Below are 16,872 nucleotides of genomic sequence, written 5' to 3' on the forward strand. Positions count from 1 at the left end.
TCCTGTAAGTCAGTTCCTGGATTACCACAGTAAACTCCTAAAGAGGAGTTTCACTGCTTTTTGTCCTCACTGCTACCTCCCGGGCTTTTTCTAAAGACACTTGTAACCACAAAATTGTCCTGCAGTGACCACTCCATTGTCTTCATGTTAAAATACAAATTCCTTTTCTAGTTATCACCTGACCTTCACCTTCCTCTTCAATTTCATCACCCCAGCTAAAAGCAAAGGTAAATCGTTTGATTTGTCTCCTAGCCTAATATTTAAATGAACACATTGGTGTTAGACTGCCTTAACTTGAACACCGGCTTGACTTTGCATTAGGTGTGTGAACTTCGGAAAACTAGGGCTGTTGTGAGGATTAAATGAGCTAATACACATAAAGAGCTTGGATCTTGCCTGGCACATAATTTAACTATTATTATTATTATCATCATCATCCCCATCCCTCTCAACCCATGCATTTGCATTGCTGCTTTCTCCGCCTGGAGTACCCTATCATCTCTTACCATCTGGCTATGCCCTTCTTTCTTCCTTATCAAGATTCGATTCAGGGGTCACATCTCCTAGCAAATTTATCCTGCCCCATCCTATCTCATTTGTCTCCACCGTTTCCTTTGCAAACGTCTTTGTTACTGTAACTACTGTTTGCGTCTATCACCAGACTGTGAGTTCCTAAAGGAGAGACGGTGCTTTCATGTTTTTAGGCACAAGTGAAGGGTGAATAATATTAGCATTTTCCGCATGACTACCCAGAGAGCGCCCAAGTGTAATGAGATACCTAAATAAATGTTCCTAAAGTCTACTTTGTCTAGTGTGGCGACTTGTCCCGAATATGAGACAGGACTATACTCAAAGTTTTTCCAGGAGGGAACTTAAGACCTTAGGCAGCAGCCAAGAACCCCGGAGAAAAAACAGTTTTCTCACTTTCCCACAGGAAAACTCCTCGGTAAACCTCCTGATCTCTGAACCGCGGAGGAATACACGCACTTAAGTACAATCTGCGCCTGCGCCTGGGGCTGTGACAGCTCCTCTTCTGCGCCTGCGCCGCTCCAGCCAATGAAGGGCTCCTCAGTCGAGGGTGGGGCCACGGGTTGCGCTTTAGGATTGGACAGTGGGAGCAAACGGACGGCGCGGAAATGACGTCAAGGTGCGCAAGCGCCGGCGGCCCTGCCGCGCGGTGGCTGCCGGGTGCCGCACGCCTTCCCTTTCCTCGCCTCTCCCTTTTACCCCCGCTCCCATCCCCGCCCCCACGGCCGCTCCGCTCCCTGGCGTGACTCGGCATTGAGAGCCCCGGAGAAGACGCCGCGGTCGCTACCTCCTCTGTCCAGGCCTCCGCCTTCCTGGGCCTCCCTCCTTCCTCTCCCGCGTCTTCTTCAGTTTTGAAGCCGGTGGCTTCGCGGCCGCCCTGCCGGACTTCTGAGAATGGTGGGTGTGAAGCCGGTCGGGAGTGACCCCGATTTCCAGCCGGAGCTGAGCGGCGCGGGCTCCAGACTCGCCGTGGTCAAGTTCACCATGCGAGGGTGAGTCCGGGCCCTAGCCCAGTGAGTCCCTGCTGTCTGTGCTTTTCTTTCTCTGTTTCCCGATCCCGCCTGCCTTGTGGTCGTGTTCTGCTCCGGAATGTCCGGCTCTGGCCGCAGCCCAAGGCCGCTGCCCGGTTAGGCCTCAGTTCCTGGGTGTGAACCCCCGTTTATGCACCGGGGCGTCTCTGGCGGACTCGGAGGCCTGGCCGACCGCATTCCCCAGCCCGCGAGATCCCCGCCCGCTGTTTCTGAGTCCTCGGAAGGGCTCTGCTCTTGGGGGTGACCCGGCTCTTTCCATTCTTGTCTGTGGGAGTCTCCCACAAACGCCCCTGCTTGCGCCTGTCCCCTTCTTTCCCGGGATGCAGCTGTCACTTGCATCTTAGAAACTTGCAAAATTTAATTTACCAAACGGTTTGATTCTCTTCGTCACCTGCATATGTGGAAAACTGTAGGAAGATTCAGCTACCCAACTAATCCGCGGAGTGCTTAGACCTAAAGCTAATGCATTTTAAATTAAGTTAATGTTGGGTCAGGATGCTTTTTAATTTTCTTAACGTTTCTGTTACTTCTTTGATTTGTAAGTTTGTAAGTTAGGCCACCTTGTGTAAGCAGTTGCATCTGATTACGGAAATTATAGTAGGTATATATATACAGTACAGGTAGATAGGTGTCCAGATATCTGGCTTTGACCAAGTAGACTCTATTTTTGACTTGATGATTTAAGAGGACAGGGCACTTGAAAGATGTTATCTGGCTTTGGTAAATCTCAACATAATTCATAGGTCGCAGAGCTGGCGGATCTTCCGTGTTGGGTGTGCAGTGTGTCCCTGTATGAGAGTGACGTGTTGGAAATAGACATTCAGAACCAAGACTTCAGCGAGCTTGTGTATTAGCTGACCTCCCCTTGTGTATGTCAGTGTCCAGTGAGAAGGATTAGAAGTCTCCTCTTGATGTACCTTGACCCCCTGGTGTTATTTACACTTACACTAACTTGGAGAAGGCTACTACAGATATCGCTGTTTATGCAACACATTTTGTTGTCCAGGTAACTGTATAGACATAAGGCAGTGTTTTGAGTCTTAGAGCAAAAAGTGATTCAAACCTATCGAACGTGATTCGATAAATGTTGAATATATAGATGGTGGCATTAGGATTAGATTAGGTTTAGGGGATGGAGGGATGTAGGTAGAGATGAAAACAAGTTAGGACTTACCTTGGGACCAATCTCTCTCATACAGAATTGGAAAGGGGGGGTACATTAGATTTTAAGGTTTGTCTTCCTAGTTTTGTTGATTTTATAATGACTATTCTTAGTATGAGGGAATACCTATATACATTTGGTAAGTTCTAGGTGGAAGTTGGAAAAAGGAAGAGATGATTTTAACAACGAACCTCATTTTTAGTTCACTTTTCTAATTTTAGTTAGTGGGAGCATTTATACTTTTGTGCCTCAATGATATGCTCTCTTTTCCCCTTAACCATAGCACGGGGAGAGATGAAGAGTAATACATGATTTATATGAAGTGAGAAAAGTTACTGTCATCCCACTTTAGGCCAAGAACATAGTTTTCTCAAGCACCTGTTTCTCCATTTCCTTTCCATCTCTACTTGAAGCCTTATTCCTTATTCTCACCTGCCATGCTTTGTCCATCCTATTATTTTTACTAAAACACTATACAGATTGTCATTCTTCTGTTTAAGAATCTTCAGTGGCTCTCCAGTATTTCAGTTGTTTTTTTAATTGTAGTGAAATACATGTAACATAAATTTGCCATTTTAAAATATACAGTTAAGTGGCATTAAGTACAATCACTATACACACACACACACACACACACACACACACACACACATATTTTTTAAAATCTTTTTGGCCGCGCTGCATGGCATGTGGGATCTTAGTTCCCCAACCAGGGATCGAACCCGTGCCCCTTGCATTGGAAGCATGGAGTCTTAACCGCTGGACCGCCGGGGAAGTTCTAGTACATTCACAACGTTGTACTGTCATTACCCCTTCCATATCCTAGAATCTTTTCATTATCTCATACAGAAACTGTGCACCCATTAAACAGTAATTCCCATACCTTCTCTCCACTGCCCCCAGCCCCTGGTAACCTCTCTTCTAGTTTCTGTCTCCATGAATTTGCCTATTCTTGATAACTCATTTAAGTGGAATTATATAATATTTGTCCTTTTGTTTATGGCTTATTTTAGCATAATGTTTTTAAGGTTCATCCGTGTTCTAGCATGTGTCAGATTTTCCTTCCTTTTTAAAACTGAGTAATATCCTGTTGTATATGTACGTACACATATGTATATGTATATATACATACAATATTCTGTTGTGTGTATATACCGCATATTGTTGATGGACATTTGGGTTGTTTCCATCTTTTGACTATTGTAAATAATACTGCTCTGAACATTGGTGTGCAAGGATCTCTGTGAGTCCCTGCTTTCAGTTCTTTTGGGTATATGTCTGTGAGTGGAATTGCTAGATTATATGGTAATTTTGTGTATAACTTTTTGAGAAACCAGCAAACTATTTGCCCACGGTGGCTGCACAAGTTTGCCTTTCCACCAGCAATGCAGGAGAGTTCCCATTTCTCTACATACCAACTTCTTTTATATTTTAGTGGCCATCCTAGATGAGTGTGAAGTGGTATCTGGTGGTTTTGATTTGCATTTCCTTGATGACTAGTAATTTTGAGCATCTTTTCTTGTGCTTGTTGGCCATTTGTCTTTGGAGAAATGTCTGTTCAAGTCCTTTGCCCATGTTGAATTGGATTGTTTGTTTTTTTGTTGTGGAGTTGTAGGAGTTCTTTATATATTTTGGGTCTTAATCCTTTTTCTGATATATCATTTGCAAATATTTTCTCCCATTGGTTGCCTTTTCAGTTTCTTGATGGTGTCCTTTGATGCACAAAAGTTTAAAAATTTTGCTGAAGTCCAATTTATCTATGGTTTTTTCTTTTGTTGTTTCTTGTGCTTTTGGTGTCATATCCAGAAATATTGACAAATCCGATGTCATGGAGATTCCTCCCTATGTTTTCATCAAAGAATTTTATAGTTTTTACTCTTAAGTTAGGTCTTTGATCTATTTTGAGTTAATTTTTATATAGTGTTAAGTAAGGGTCCAACTTCATTTTTTTGCATGTGGATATCCAGTTTTCCCAACACCATTTGTTGAAAAAACTCTTTCACCCATTGAATGGCACCGTTCTCCAGTATTTTTTTAAGCAATTAAAACAGTTGTCACTTACATCAAATTTGGTCTGTGTAAGGGACTTATTGGAGCACTTATTGACTTCTGCAGTCCTCAAAGTAATGTTTAAAATTATCTCCATTTTACAAATGAGGAAGTTGAGTCAGAAGGAGATTAAATGACTTGTTTAAGGTCCCAGTGTTGAATGTACTCTCTGGGTTGTAAAGTGCTGTCCTGTTCTTCCCAGCCTAAGCAGAAGGGACATGCAAGTTCACCTCTGTATTGCATGGAGCCTGACATTTTTCCGTAAATGTTGCCTTGAATAAGCTCTTCCTGCAAAATCCTTTGATGGAAGTCAGTTCAGTTCACACTCTGATATTCATTTCCCTACCTGTAAAGTGAGAATAATAACATGTAGCCTAACCATATCGTTTAGAGAATGAAATTATATATGTGCGTTATATACTGTGGTAACATATTTTTGTAACTGGTATCTCCAAACTGTTACTTCTTAAATATACCTGGATACACTTAAGTGGTCGTAAACAGTGCTAGTTTTGTTATCACTGATGGGTAAACGCCAGATTTAAAAGGATATGCATTTTCTTTCCTGTGAAACTCAGCAATGAGTGATTTTTATCTTGAATTCATGAGTGTACCACTTTTGTAGATATGTTTACCATATATTCAGGTTTTTTTTTAAATTTTAATTGGAGTATAGTTGCTTTACAATGTTGTGTTAGTTTCTACTGTACAGCAAAGTGAATCAGCTATAGGTATACATATATCCCCTCTTTTTTTGGATTTCCTTCCCATTTAGGTCACCACAGAGCACTGAGTAGAGTTCCTTGTGCTATACAGTAGGTTCTCTCAGTTTTCTTAAAGCAGGTCTTTGTAGTTGGTTAGGTGTTATTGTTACCATCCAGTTAGAATGTCAGTGTATGTTAGGATGGTGAGATCTAATGATTATGATAGTTTGTCCCAATAATACATTGTATAATAGTATTAATTATATATTGTAAAATTGCTGTGGACTGAAGGTACTTTACCATAATACAGAGTTAGGAGGCCCAACAGTTCGTAAGGACTGGGCAGATAATATTAGGGAGTGAGGTAGGTGGCTGTAAGATAACTAGGGAATGGTGAGGCCCTAGAGAACATGTAGAGAATTGTAAAAAACATTTTTATTTAAAAAAGTATAGCAGGCATGCAAAAATGTATACAAATCATTTAAGTGTAGAGTCTGATAAATTTTCGCGGTGGTCACACCTGTTTAACCAATACACAGGTCAGGAATAGCAGCGTAGCACAGTCACATCCCCACCCCTGGCAACCTCCTGCAGGCTCCTTCTCATCACTCGCGAATTTTAACACTGTGGACTAATTTCGTCTGTTTGAACTTTATAAAAATGGTATCATATAGTATGTAATCTGTCTGGATTCCTTTCAAGAGCATATAAATAGTTTTAATCTTGGCAGTTAATTTAGAAATAACAACCAAAAAAAAAAAGCACAGTGTAGGCCACTGTTTTGGCGGTTTTGAAATAGCAGTTAAGAGTTGGGTTTTGTGATCAAATTTCAGCACTGTACTTCATTGTTCTTGTCTTTGAAATGAGGAATGGTAAAGCTTAAATGAATTTAAAGGTTTTATAAGTTACCTAACATATAATAAATGCTTAATGAACGTTAGCTGTTTTGTGTTACTAATAGGACCAGTTATGGTTATGCCTGTCCATTAGTAAATGTAATACATCTAGAAATAACCTGTTTTAAAGTTACGCCCCGCAGAAAAATAAACTTTTAAAATACGTCTTCAGAAAGCACATACATTTTCCACACCCACACCAGCTGAATGTGTTTACACGTTACTGCTCAAGGTGGAGCACTGACTACTTTAGCAAATAGGAAAGAATAGCAAGTTCTTGAAATAAAATCTATTTATATTATGACAGTAAACACACATTTTTTTTGTTTTAATTTATTTTATTGAAGTATAGTTGATTTACAATGTTGTGTTAATTTCCACTCTACAGCAAAGTGATTCAGTTATACATAAATATACATTCTTTTTCATATTCTTTTCCATTATGGTTTATCACAGGGTATATTGAATATGGTTCCCTGTGCTATACAGTAGTACCTTGTTGTTTATCCTGCAGAGTTTTTCTTAAAAGTAATTTTTACAGACTATTTCCATGGTAGCTGTGTGGTACCAGCTTGTATCAGAAGACAGGAATGAAGAATTTTCGTAGTGACTTTTCTACAACTTAAAAAGTCAAAAATAGATTTCATAACCGAAAATGACATGCCTATTAACAATTTCCTTCCATTTTCTCTGTCCCAGCTAGGTTTTTTAACATCTTTAGTTTGATATAAAGCCTTTATGTATTTAGGTTTTATCAATAAATAATATCTAATTCAGCAGACTGTGAAAAACTGTAAACACAAATCTTACTAAGAACCTAATGTGGTGTTTTCAAAGAAAGCTGATCTTGGATTGGCTTTAGGATTTAACTGTTCTAGTTGTGGTCCTGCCATTAACTAGAATGTCTGACCTTGATCAAGTCGTTCAACTTTTCTGGTCTTCACTTCTCATTTATTGAATAATTGTGTTAGGTTAGGTCAGTTTTAAAGTTTCAGTTTTGTGGGTTTGGTTCTTTACGTTTTGCAGAAAGCTAGAGGGTTGTCTGCTGAGGTTTTTCTCAAAAAGCATAAGTCAGAATCTTTCTTACATATTGGATCTAACATCAGCTTTACATCAAAAAGAAGTTCAGAGGTGGAAAAAGAACTCTTTTTTTTCTTTCTTTCTTTCTTTCTTTCTTTCTTTCTTTCTTTCTTTCTTTCTTTCTTTCTTTCTTTCTTTCTTATTTAAACCTCTGGACTAGATGGTCTCGTCTCTTTTACAACAAGTTCAAAGGTCCTGAGGTTATGTACTATCTAAAGACTGCAAATCAAGGGCTGTGCAAGAGAAAAAAGTACAATCCTGAAATTTAGGCATACTTGGAGAAAAATATATTAGAGATAGGAAAGGTCCTTAAAGAATCTAGTCTCTTCTCATTTTATACAGAGAAATCAAATGATTTGTTCATGAGCTCAGCTAAAAATGGAAATTTAAGTTTACTTTTAAATGCTAGGGGTAAGCGAGGAAAACATCTTACTTCAAATAACAAATCAGTTCATTTGAGTGATTATAATGTGAAAGTATGCTGCTGTATATATCTATGCTTCTGTGTGCTATGATTTATTTTGATTTTTGACTAAAGTTCCAACCTATGATGGCTAACTAAAATTAAACAAAGGATCTAGATAAGGTTATATTTTGAAAGGGGGCACTTATTTTCAAGGTAGCCATTATTTTAGTACAGTCTCTTTAGCTTCAAAAAGAGTTTCTCTAACTCCAGGTAGCTCATACATGACTGATGAGTAGAGTGATTATGTCAGTACAGTGCGGAGGTGAGGTTGGTTCATATTCTATTTTTCTTAGGTAGTGAAGAGCAGGAATAGAAATAGAACCTATAGCAGGAAGGAGAAAAGCCCTCAGCCACAGAGGCAGGCTCCCTTTCGGGTTCCTTTTAAGAAAGTCAGAATGAATAAAATTAAACCTGAGCTCCTGCAGCCAGCTCCTGGTCCCCAGTGGGGGTCATTCTCATGTTGCGCTGGTTTCCTCCTGTCCCTACCTGGATGGCAGCCCCGTTGGCTCAGAGCTCCCCTTCCATCTGGATACTCACAGCACCTGTAAGCGGGCACTTCCACTCGATTGTTTTTGTACATTTTAAATATCCTCTGAGGTGTAGCCTCTAGGTCTGAGCCACCTGCCTGTCTGTCCAGGTATTTCCTGAATACTAGTTACTATTTTTCTTAGGAATGTTTTCACAAAGTTACATGGGTTTAAATGGCTTATCTCAATCTTATTTTTTCCATAAACCTTCTTATTTTCGAGGGCACGCTTTTGCAGAAAGGTTTTTCAGGAATGAGAAAACCTGATACTGTGTGTATACCAGGTATATTTTGTGGTACAGCATGATACCTGTGCTTCATCCGTGACTACTGTTTAAATGCAGTTAACATTCAGTTCTCTATTTGCAATTTAGTATTTTATGAAAATACCTGTTTATCATATAAAAGCAAAGGATACAGAAGTGTAGGTAGTTTTAAAAGTCTCCCCTAAACTCTCTTCCTTTTCCAGTCCCACTTTACAGAAGTAATTGTTTATTGTGTGACCCACCTAACTTTTCAATATATATTTATGTACATATATAACATACAAATACATGTATAAATACATATTTTTAACGTGGTCATAGAAAATATTTTATTGTGAGACTTAGTTTTCTTTTAAACTGTATAAATTATCCTTATCCCTTGGTGTGAGTGTGTCATAATTTTTTTTAATTGAAGTATAGTTGATGTACAGTATTATATAAGTTACAAGTGTACAGTATAGTGATGCACAATTTTTAAAGGTTACACTTCATTTATAGTTATTATAAAATATTGGCTATATTCCCTGTGTTGTACAATATATCCTTGTAACTTATTTTATATGTTATAACTTTAAAAAATAGTTTTCTATTGATTGCCATTTAGAATTTTATTTATTTATTTATTTTTTTTTTACTATTTCAAACATTGCATTGAACTTCCTTATACATATTATTGTGAAATTGAGTAAGTGTTAAGATAAGATTGACTTTTAGAAGTGAGATTGTTGAATCTTGGGTTGCATTCATTTAAAATTGGTAGATAATGACCAAATGGCCCTTCAAAAAGGATCTACCAATTTGTACTCCCATCCATAGTGTTTAAGACTTATTAATAACTGGAAGTATTTTGCTAAACTAAACATAGGTTTTGTCGACTGTAATTGTTTGTTCCTTTAAAATTTAGTCTCAGGGCCTATTTCAGCATTGTTAGATCCAAAAATTTACTTTCAGAAGCATCAAGTTTAATATGTAAGAAATTAAGAGTTACTTTCTTAACTTTTTGGTATGAATCTTAAGGATGGCAAAAGGTGAAAATGCTGATTAAAATGTTAAGAATGGAGAGAGAATCATAGCTTGAATTTGAACATCTTGTATTTTAGAGTTTGCTTTTCCTTGTATTCCTATCTGCTAAAGCCAAGGTTTTTCTCATTTTTTGGAACTTTTATTGAGATATACACAGTATACAATTATAAATGTATAGTTTAGAGAGTTTGCACAAACTGAATATACATGCACGTTTAATCAGCCTCTGGACAAATAGAACATTTCTAGCCTCTTGAAATCTCTCTCATGCCCTTATCCTGTCACTAACTCTCACAAAAGTAGCCATTGTCCTGATTTATAATACCATTGATTTGTTTTGCCTGTATTTGAACTGTACATAAATGGAATCATATAGTGTACTTCTCTTCTCAGTGTTATTTGTGAGATTCATCCATATTTTGGCATGAGGTTTTACACCAGTCATTTTTACTGTTGTATAGTGTTCCAGTATGTGAATAACTACAGTTAGTTTACTTATTCTGTTGTTGAAAGGAACTTAGGTGGTATCCAGTTTTTGGCCATTAGAAATATTGCTACTACCAATATTTTTTCAAAAACCCTAAGGCAAACATATACAGACATTTCTGATTTATATACCCTAGAAATGGTCATAAGTAGGCATAAATCTTGCATTAGCAGATACTGCCAGTTTCTTTTCTTACCCCCTGAAGTGGTTATACCAATTTGCACTGTCACTAACAGGTCAGTTGCTCCAAGTTCTTGACAGTACTTCCTTCTCTATTGTTTTAGCTGTTTTGGTGGGAGTAGTTTTATTTTTTTTTAATTAAAAAAAATTTTTTTAACATCTTTATTGGAATATAATTGCTTTACAATGCTGTGTTAGTTTCTGCTTTATAACAAAGTGAATCTGTTATACATATACATATATCCCCATATCTCCTCCCTCTTGCGTCTCCAAATTTGCATTTCCCTGGTTTCCATAGTGACTGAGGAAGTCTTTTTCTCTTTATGGACTGTTTGGATAACCTCATTTGTCCAGTTTGAGAGTACCCTTTTTTCTTTTGGATGTCAGTCTTCTTATTGATTTGTAGGGGCTTTTTTACATATTAGAGGTATAAGTCCTACATTTGATATGTTTTACAGATATTTTTTCTAGTCTGTGGTTTGTCTTTTCACCCTCTAAATGGTATCTTGATGAACAAAAGGTCTTAACCTTAATATTTTCCAGCTTATCAAGTATATCCCAACATATCAGTTCTTCCCTTTTTTGTTTAGTGCTTTTTGTGTTTTAAGAAATAAATCTTTGCTTACTCCAAGGTTTTGAAAGTATCCTCTGTGTTTTTTTCCTAAAACTGTTGTTTTACCTTTCCCATTTAGATCTATAATCCATCTGGAATTGGTTTTTGTGTACAGTGTGAGTTAGGGGTAAAGATTCATTTTTTTCCCCCCATGTGGATATCCATATTGACTCAGCACTGTTTATTGAAAAGACCATCCTTTCCCCACTGTACTGCTGTGTCAACTTTTTCAGAAGTTCAGTTACTGTGTATGGGATGGGTCTGTTTTTGGACCCTTTTCTTTTAAAATTGGTGAGTTTGTTTATCCTTTATACTCTTAATTTTATAAAGCTTTTTGGTAGTTATTGATATCTAGTAATGTAATTTCTTCAGCTTTGAACCCCGAAATGCTTGGGCTATCCTTGATATTTATTTCCCTATAAGTTTTAGAATTTGAATTTGTTAATTTTTCCAAGCAAACCTTGGAATTTTACATTGACTTTAAAGATCAAATTGAGGAGACTTGACATTTTGACAGTGTTGACTTTTCCAATTCATAAGTATAGTATATTCCTCCATTTATTTAGATCTTTAATTTCTTTCAGTGAGAAGAAAGCTGGAAGACAACACTGTTAGACTTAAAGACTTAAAATAATTCTGTAGTCATTAAGACAGTGTGGTACTGATGCAAGTGTATCTAAATAGTACAGTGGAAAAGACGAGAAAGTCTAAAGACAGGTTGATCAGAATGTTTTTAATTCTGTGTTTTAATTGACAAGATCTTTAGAGTATAAATAGTACAGTGTTTGGTGTTATTTTACCGAGCATCTCTTACCTTTCTCACAGGTGTGGACCGTGTTTAAGGATTGCCCCAGCATTCAGTTCTATGAGTAATAAGTATCCACAAGCAGTATTCCTGGAAGTAGATGTACATCAGTGTCAGGTAAGGCAAAAGAGTCCTTAAAAAAATGTCTTTTTATTTACACATTGATTTGAAATTCAACATTAATTTCATCCTTTATCTCTTTATGCACTAAGTACTTATCTTTTTGAAGGTAGGATAATATTATGTTAATGTCATTATTACAAATGTTGTTATGGCTGCATTAGTTAAGAAGGGTAGTCCAATATTAATTGCTTCTGGATTTGCTAATAATATTTTTCTGGTACAAAACTAATATTATGTTGTTAAACTTAATAGGTCACCTGGCAGTTCTGTGTTTTACATTTCTTTGTAAATCTAAAATTATATCTTATACTACAGACACATTGGTTGATTAGAAAGCCATGGCAGAGAATTCTTGGGTATCGTTTGTTTTGAATTGATCAGTTTATAACCCTAGCTCCAATGCTGCATACTCAGCAGAAAGTTTAAAATGTTGGTTACTATTGATTGAGCCACAGTGTTGTAGGTAGATTGCCCTGGTTACTTAGTCAGCATGGCTATGTGACACTTCTGCATTTGCATATGTAGAAGTATGGAGGAGTTGTTAGAGAAAAAAAATTTTTGAAGGCTTCTTCCAACACTAAAAATGTAGTCTTTTGACTAACAGCTCTGTAACTTTTTTTTTTTTTCCAGTGAAGCTTTTGTCTTTGATACATTTCTGGGTTGGAAAAAAATCTTAGAATGTTATATAGCTTGCAGATAAGTATTTTGGGGATTTGGTGCAAACTCTGTGTTACACGTTTATTGTTTAGTACTTATATCACATACTGCTGGACAGCAGCCCTGGCCTTATTTTGAGTGTTCACCGTCTCTGATCTGGAAGTGCTGTCTTCTGGAGCTGTGTGGTCCTGTAGAGTAACCACATGTGGTTGGGTACTGAGTACTTGAAGTGTGGCAAGTCCAAATTGAGATGTGCTGTAAAATACACGTAGGATTTTGAAGGCTTAGTATGAAAGAAAATACGTAAAGTGTGTCATTAACTTTTTACATTGACTATATGTTGAGTTGCATATTTGGATTTACTAAAATAAATTATTAAAATGGATTTCAATTGTTTCTCTTTTTTCTTGTGGATACTGGAAAATTTTAAATTACATGTGTAGCTCACATTTGTATCTTGTGTTATATTTCTTTTGGACAGCACTGTTCTAAAAGGTCAATCTTTTTTTTTTTTTAATGAGGCTTAGAGAAGACATTTCTGTAAACTTTATGCTTTTTTTTAAAAAACAATATAGCGGTACCTCTTCCTAGTATTTGAATATGCAAGGTGACATACTTATTTTACTATTTTCTTTACACTTCTCATGAAGAGTTCAATGAGTTTAATGAATCAGTGACTAATTAATTTTCATTCGGTAGCTAGTCTTACGATATCGTGGAGTTGGAGCAGAATTTAAAAAGATACCCGTTGCAGTGTTTTTGATGGAAGACCAGAAGTCATTTCTTTAAGAGTAGAACTAGATGAGGATTGCAGTGCAAAGGGTGTTACCTCCTTTTCACGGACAGATGGGCTACTGTTTTTTCAGATGTGTACTTTTTCCTAGTAGCAGTGGTTTGTGTTGACATATCTCAATACCCTTCTGGGGTTCTGCATTTGAGAAACAGTCTGTACTTATGAGAGAACTGTCTGGTGTTGTAAAGTGCAATTTCTGTGTTAGAAGCCGATTGTTCTATTGGATGAAGCACTTAACAAAAACAAAAATGCAGGGCTAGTCTTCACTGCGGACGTAAGGGTAATATAGTTGTGCCCCTTAAGAATAGGCCTGTTTTTTCTTAAGTAACAATTAGGAGTAAGTTATTTTATATGTTTTTAGTTCATGCTTGTGATATTTAGCTTCCATAGAGATGTAGAGTGAATATTCAGAGTGGTTTAAGATTAGTTTTAATTCATAATGCTATCTAACTTGACAATTCTAGGGAACAGCTGCCACCAACAATATATCAGCAACACCTACATTTCTGTTTTTTCGAAACAAAGTGAGAATTGATCAATATCAAGGAGCAGATGCTGTGGGACTAGAGGAAAAAATCAAGCAGCACTTAGAAAACGACCCTGGAAGCAACGAGGACACAGATATTCCAAAAGGCTATGTATGTAGAATTAAAAGTGAAATCATGATATATCTTGCATTTGTCATTATTTGGTTGAAGTGAAGTTCACTGTTTTCATGTTTTGTCTTTTGCTAGTTAAGAATACTTTCAGTTAAGAACTTTAAAAGTAAATTTAATAGCTGACTACTGGATTTTGTCTATGTTATGTGTATTATAACCTTAAGCCCCCATCATAAACTATTTTTCCAAAGTTTCTCCTCCTAATTTTCTTTGCCACTTGTTTTTTAATCTGCTTTCTTTTTTTTTTTTTTTTTTAATTATTAGCACCTTTAATTATTATTTATTTATTTGTTTGGCTGTGTTGGGTCTTCGTTTCTGTGCGAGGGCTTCCTCTAGTTGTGGCGAGCGGGGGGCCACTCTTCATCGCGGTGCGCGGGCCTCTCACTATCATGGCCTCTCTTGTTGCAGAGCACAGGCTCCAGACGCGCAGGCTCAGTAGTTGTGGCTCACGGGCCCAGTTGCTCCGTGGCATGTGGGATCTTCCCAGACCAGGGCTCGAACCCGTGCCCCCTGCATTAGCAGGCAGATTCTCAACCACTGCGCCACCAGGGAAGCCCTTAATCTGCTTTCTGAACTATTTTAATAGCCATTAAAAAAAAAAAATTTATTTATTTATTTTTATTTTATTTTATTTTTGGCTGCGTTGGGTCTTTGTTGCTGCGCGGGCTTTCTCTAGTTGTAGTGAGCGGGAGCTCCTCTTCGTTGTGGTGCATGGGCTTCTCATTGCAGTGGCTTCTCTTGTTGCGGAGCAGGGACTCTAGGTGTGCAGGCTTCAGTAGTTGTGGCACGTGGGTTCAGTAGTTGTGGCTCACAGGCTCTAGAGCGCAGGATCAGGAGTTGTGGCGCACAGGCTTAGTTGCTCCGTGGCATGTGGGATCTTCCTGGACCAGGGCTCAAACCTGTGTCCCCTGCATTGGCAGGCGGATTCTTAACCACTGCGCCACCAGGGAGGTCCCAATAGCCATTTTTAAACATCTGTTTTTTACTTTTTTTCCTTCCCAAAGTGAAAAAATTTTCATTGGAAAAATTTTCCACTTTTTGACAATTGTGTAAAATGACATGTAAATTTTAGTGTATGACCATTACATACTGAACTCCCTTTTCTGCTGGTTTCTAAAGTTTTCTCTCTCTTTTTAAATGTATCTATTTAAAAACCCTAGTTATTGATTTTGTTTTAGAACCAAATGTGACTTTAGTATTGGATATGTTTTTCAAAGTTTTAAGAGTTATTATTCTAAATAATAACTTGAAGACTTATGCAAATTGGTAAAACCTGCATACCAAAATATTTGTATATATATTTTAAAATTTTGCTTGTTATAAAGTTATTGTGTTGGCAGATTAAAAATGAATTTTTTTTTAAAAAAGTGTTACCTCAAGTTAAAGCTAGTATATGAAAGCATGTGTACCAAGTACATTTAAAAATTTACTGGGGCTTCCCTGGTGGCGCAGTGGTTGGGAGTCTGCCTGCCAATGCAGGGAACACGGGTTCGGGCCCTGGTCTGGGAGGATCCCACATGCCGCGGAGCGACTGGGCCCGTGAGCCACAATTACTGAGCCTGCGCGTCTGGAGCCTGTGCTCCGCAACGGGAGGGGCCGCGATGGTGAGAGGCCCGCGCACTGCGATGAAGAGTGGCCCCCACTTGCCGCAACTAGAGAAAGCCCTTGCACAGAAACGAAGACCCAACACAGCCATAAATAAATAAATAAATAAATAAAAATTTTTAAAAAAAAAGAAAAAAAAAAATTTACTTACTTACTTACTTACTTAGTTACTTATTTATTTATTTGGCTGCATCAGGTCTTAGTTGCGGCATGTGGAATCTTTCGTCGCAGTGCACGGTCTCTTCGTTGTGGTGTGAGGGCTTCTCTCTAGTTGTGGCGCGTGGGCTCTAGAACGTGTGGGCTCAGAAGTTGCAGCATGTGGGCTCTAGCTGTGGTGCGCAGGCTCCAGAGTGCGCAGGCTCAGTAGTTGCAGCACGTGAGTTCTCTAGTTGTGGTGCACGGGCTCTAGAGCTTGCGGGCTCAGTAGTTGTGATGCGTGGGCTTAGTTGCCCCACAGCATGTGGGATCTTAGTTCCCTGACCAGGGATCAAACCTGTGTGCCCTGCATTGGAAGGAGGATTCTTAACTATTGGACCACCAGGGAAGTCCACCAAGTACATTAAAACAGGCCTGCCATGGAGCTACCAGTCCTTAGGTAAGGCCCTTAAATTCATGTTGAATAAGGAGAACCTGTAGTCAGGTATATATGAGAGATTCTTTTTGTGTGTATGGGTGGAGGGGGAGTTGTGTCTTCAAAAAGTGTCTTTAACATGTGGTAGTGGCATTAATTACTTTAAGTTAAGGACTTAATAATTAATATTTACTTAAAATAGAACTGTTATATGATAATTTGAAATGGTAATACTCACTTAGAAAGTATGAACATGTGTAAGTCAGGGTTATGACACCTTTTGGAAAATTTTGGAAATCATTTGACTTGTAAGCAGTTGTGTTTACTTCTTTGTAGTTTTTTCCTTAATTAGTAAGGGTTTTTGCATGAAAAAGTCTTATGGGCACAACAGTCTTGCTGCTTAGCTACAGCGATACTTCTTTACATCAGCTAAGTGTGATATCAGGGTTTTGGCTTTGGATAGGAAATAAGCAGGGGAAAATGAAGTTTCAGGAAATAAGACGTTTAATTTCATCCAGATGTTATGAATACAAAGTGAAAAGCTGTTAAAAACATTTTGATTTTTTTCCATCAGGTGTCAATGAAGACTTCAAAAGTTTTGAACTATAGGTCTCACAGGGTTATTAAATATTTAAAACTGGTAATGTG

At 37.9% G+C, this 16,872-nt stretch overlaps 1 protein-coding gene across 6 annotated transcripts in view; it reads left to right on the plus strand.

Moving 5' to 3' along the window:
• Window positions 1–1,153: 1,153 nt before the first annotated feature.
• Window positions 1,154–16,872, plus strand: part of TXNL1 (thioredoxin like 1) — a 39,960-nt gene continuing 24,241 nt past the window's right edge. For 2 of the 6 annotated variants that reach the window (XM_082416407.1, XM_082416409.1), the window contains exons 1-3: window positions 1,160–1,520; window positions 11,837–11,933; window positions 13,854–14,027. In XM_082416407.1, coding sequence (XP_082272533.1) covers window positions 1,423–1,520; window positions 11,837–11,933; window positions 13,854–14,027 — 369 coding nt within the window. In that variant the 5' untranslated portion in view covers window positions 1,160–1,422. Of the gene's footprint in view, window positions 1,521–11,090; window positions 11,303–11,836; window positions 11,934–13,853; window positions 14,028–16,872 lie in introns of all 6 variants that reach the window. The other 4 variants (XM_082416410.1, XM_082416408.1, XM_082416406.1 and 1 more) reach the window with 4 other exon arrangements.

This window comes from Balaenoptera physalus, assembly GCF_965194825.1.
Source record: "Balaenoptera physalus genome assembly, chromosome: 12".
NCBI classification, from domain to species: Eukaryota; Metazoa; Chordata; class Mammalia; order Artiodactyla; family Balaenopteridae; genus Balaenoptera; species Balaenoptera physalus.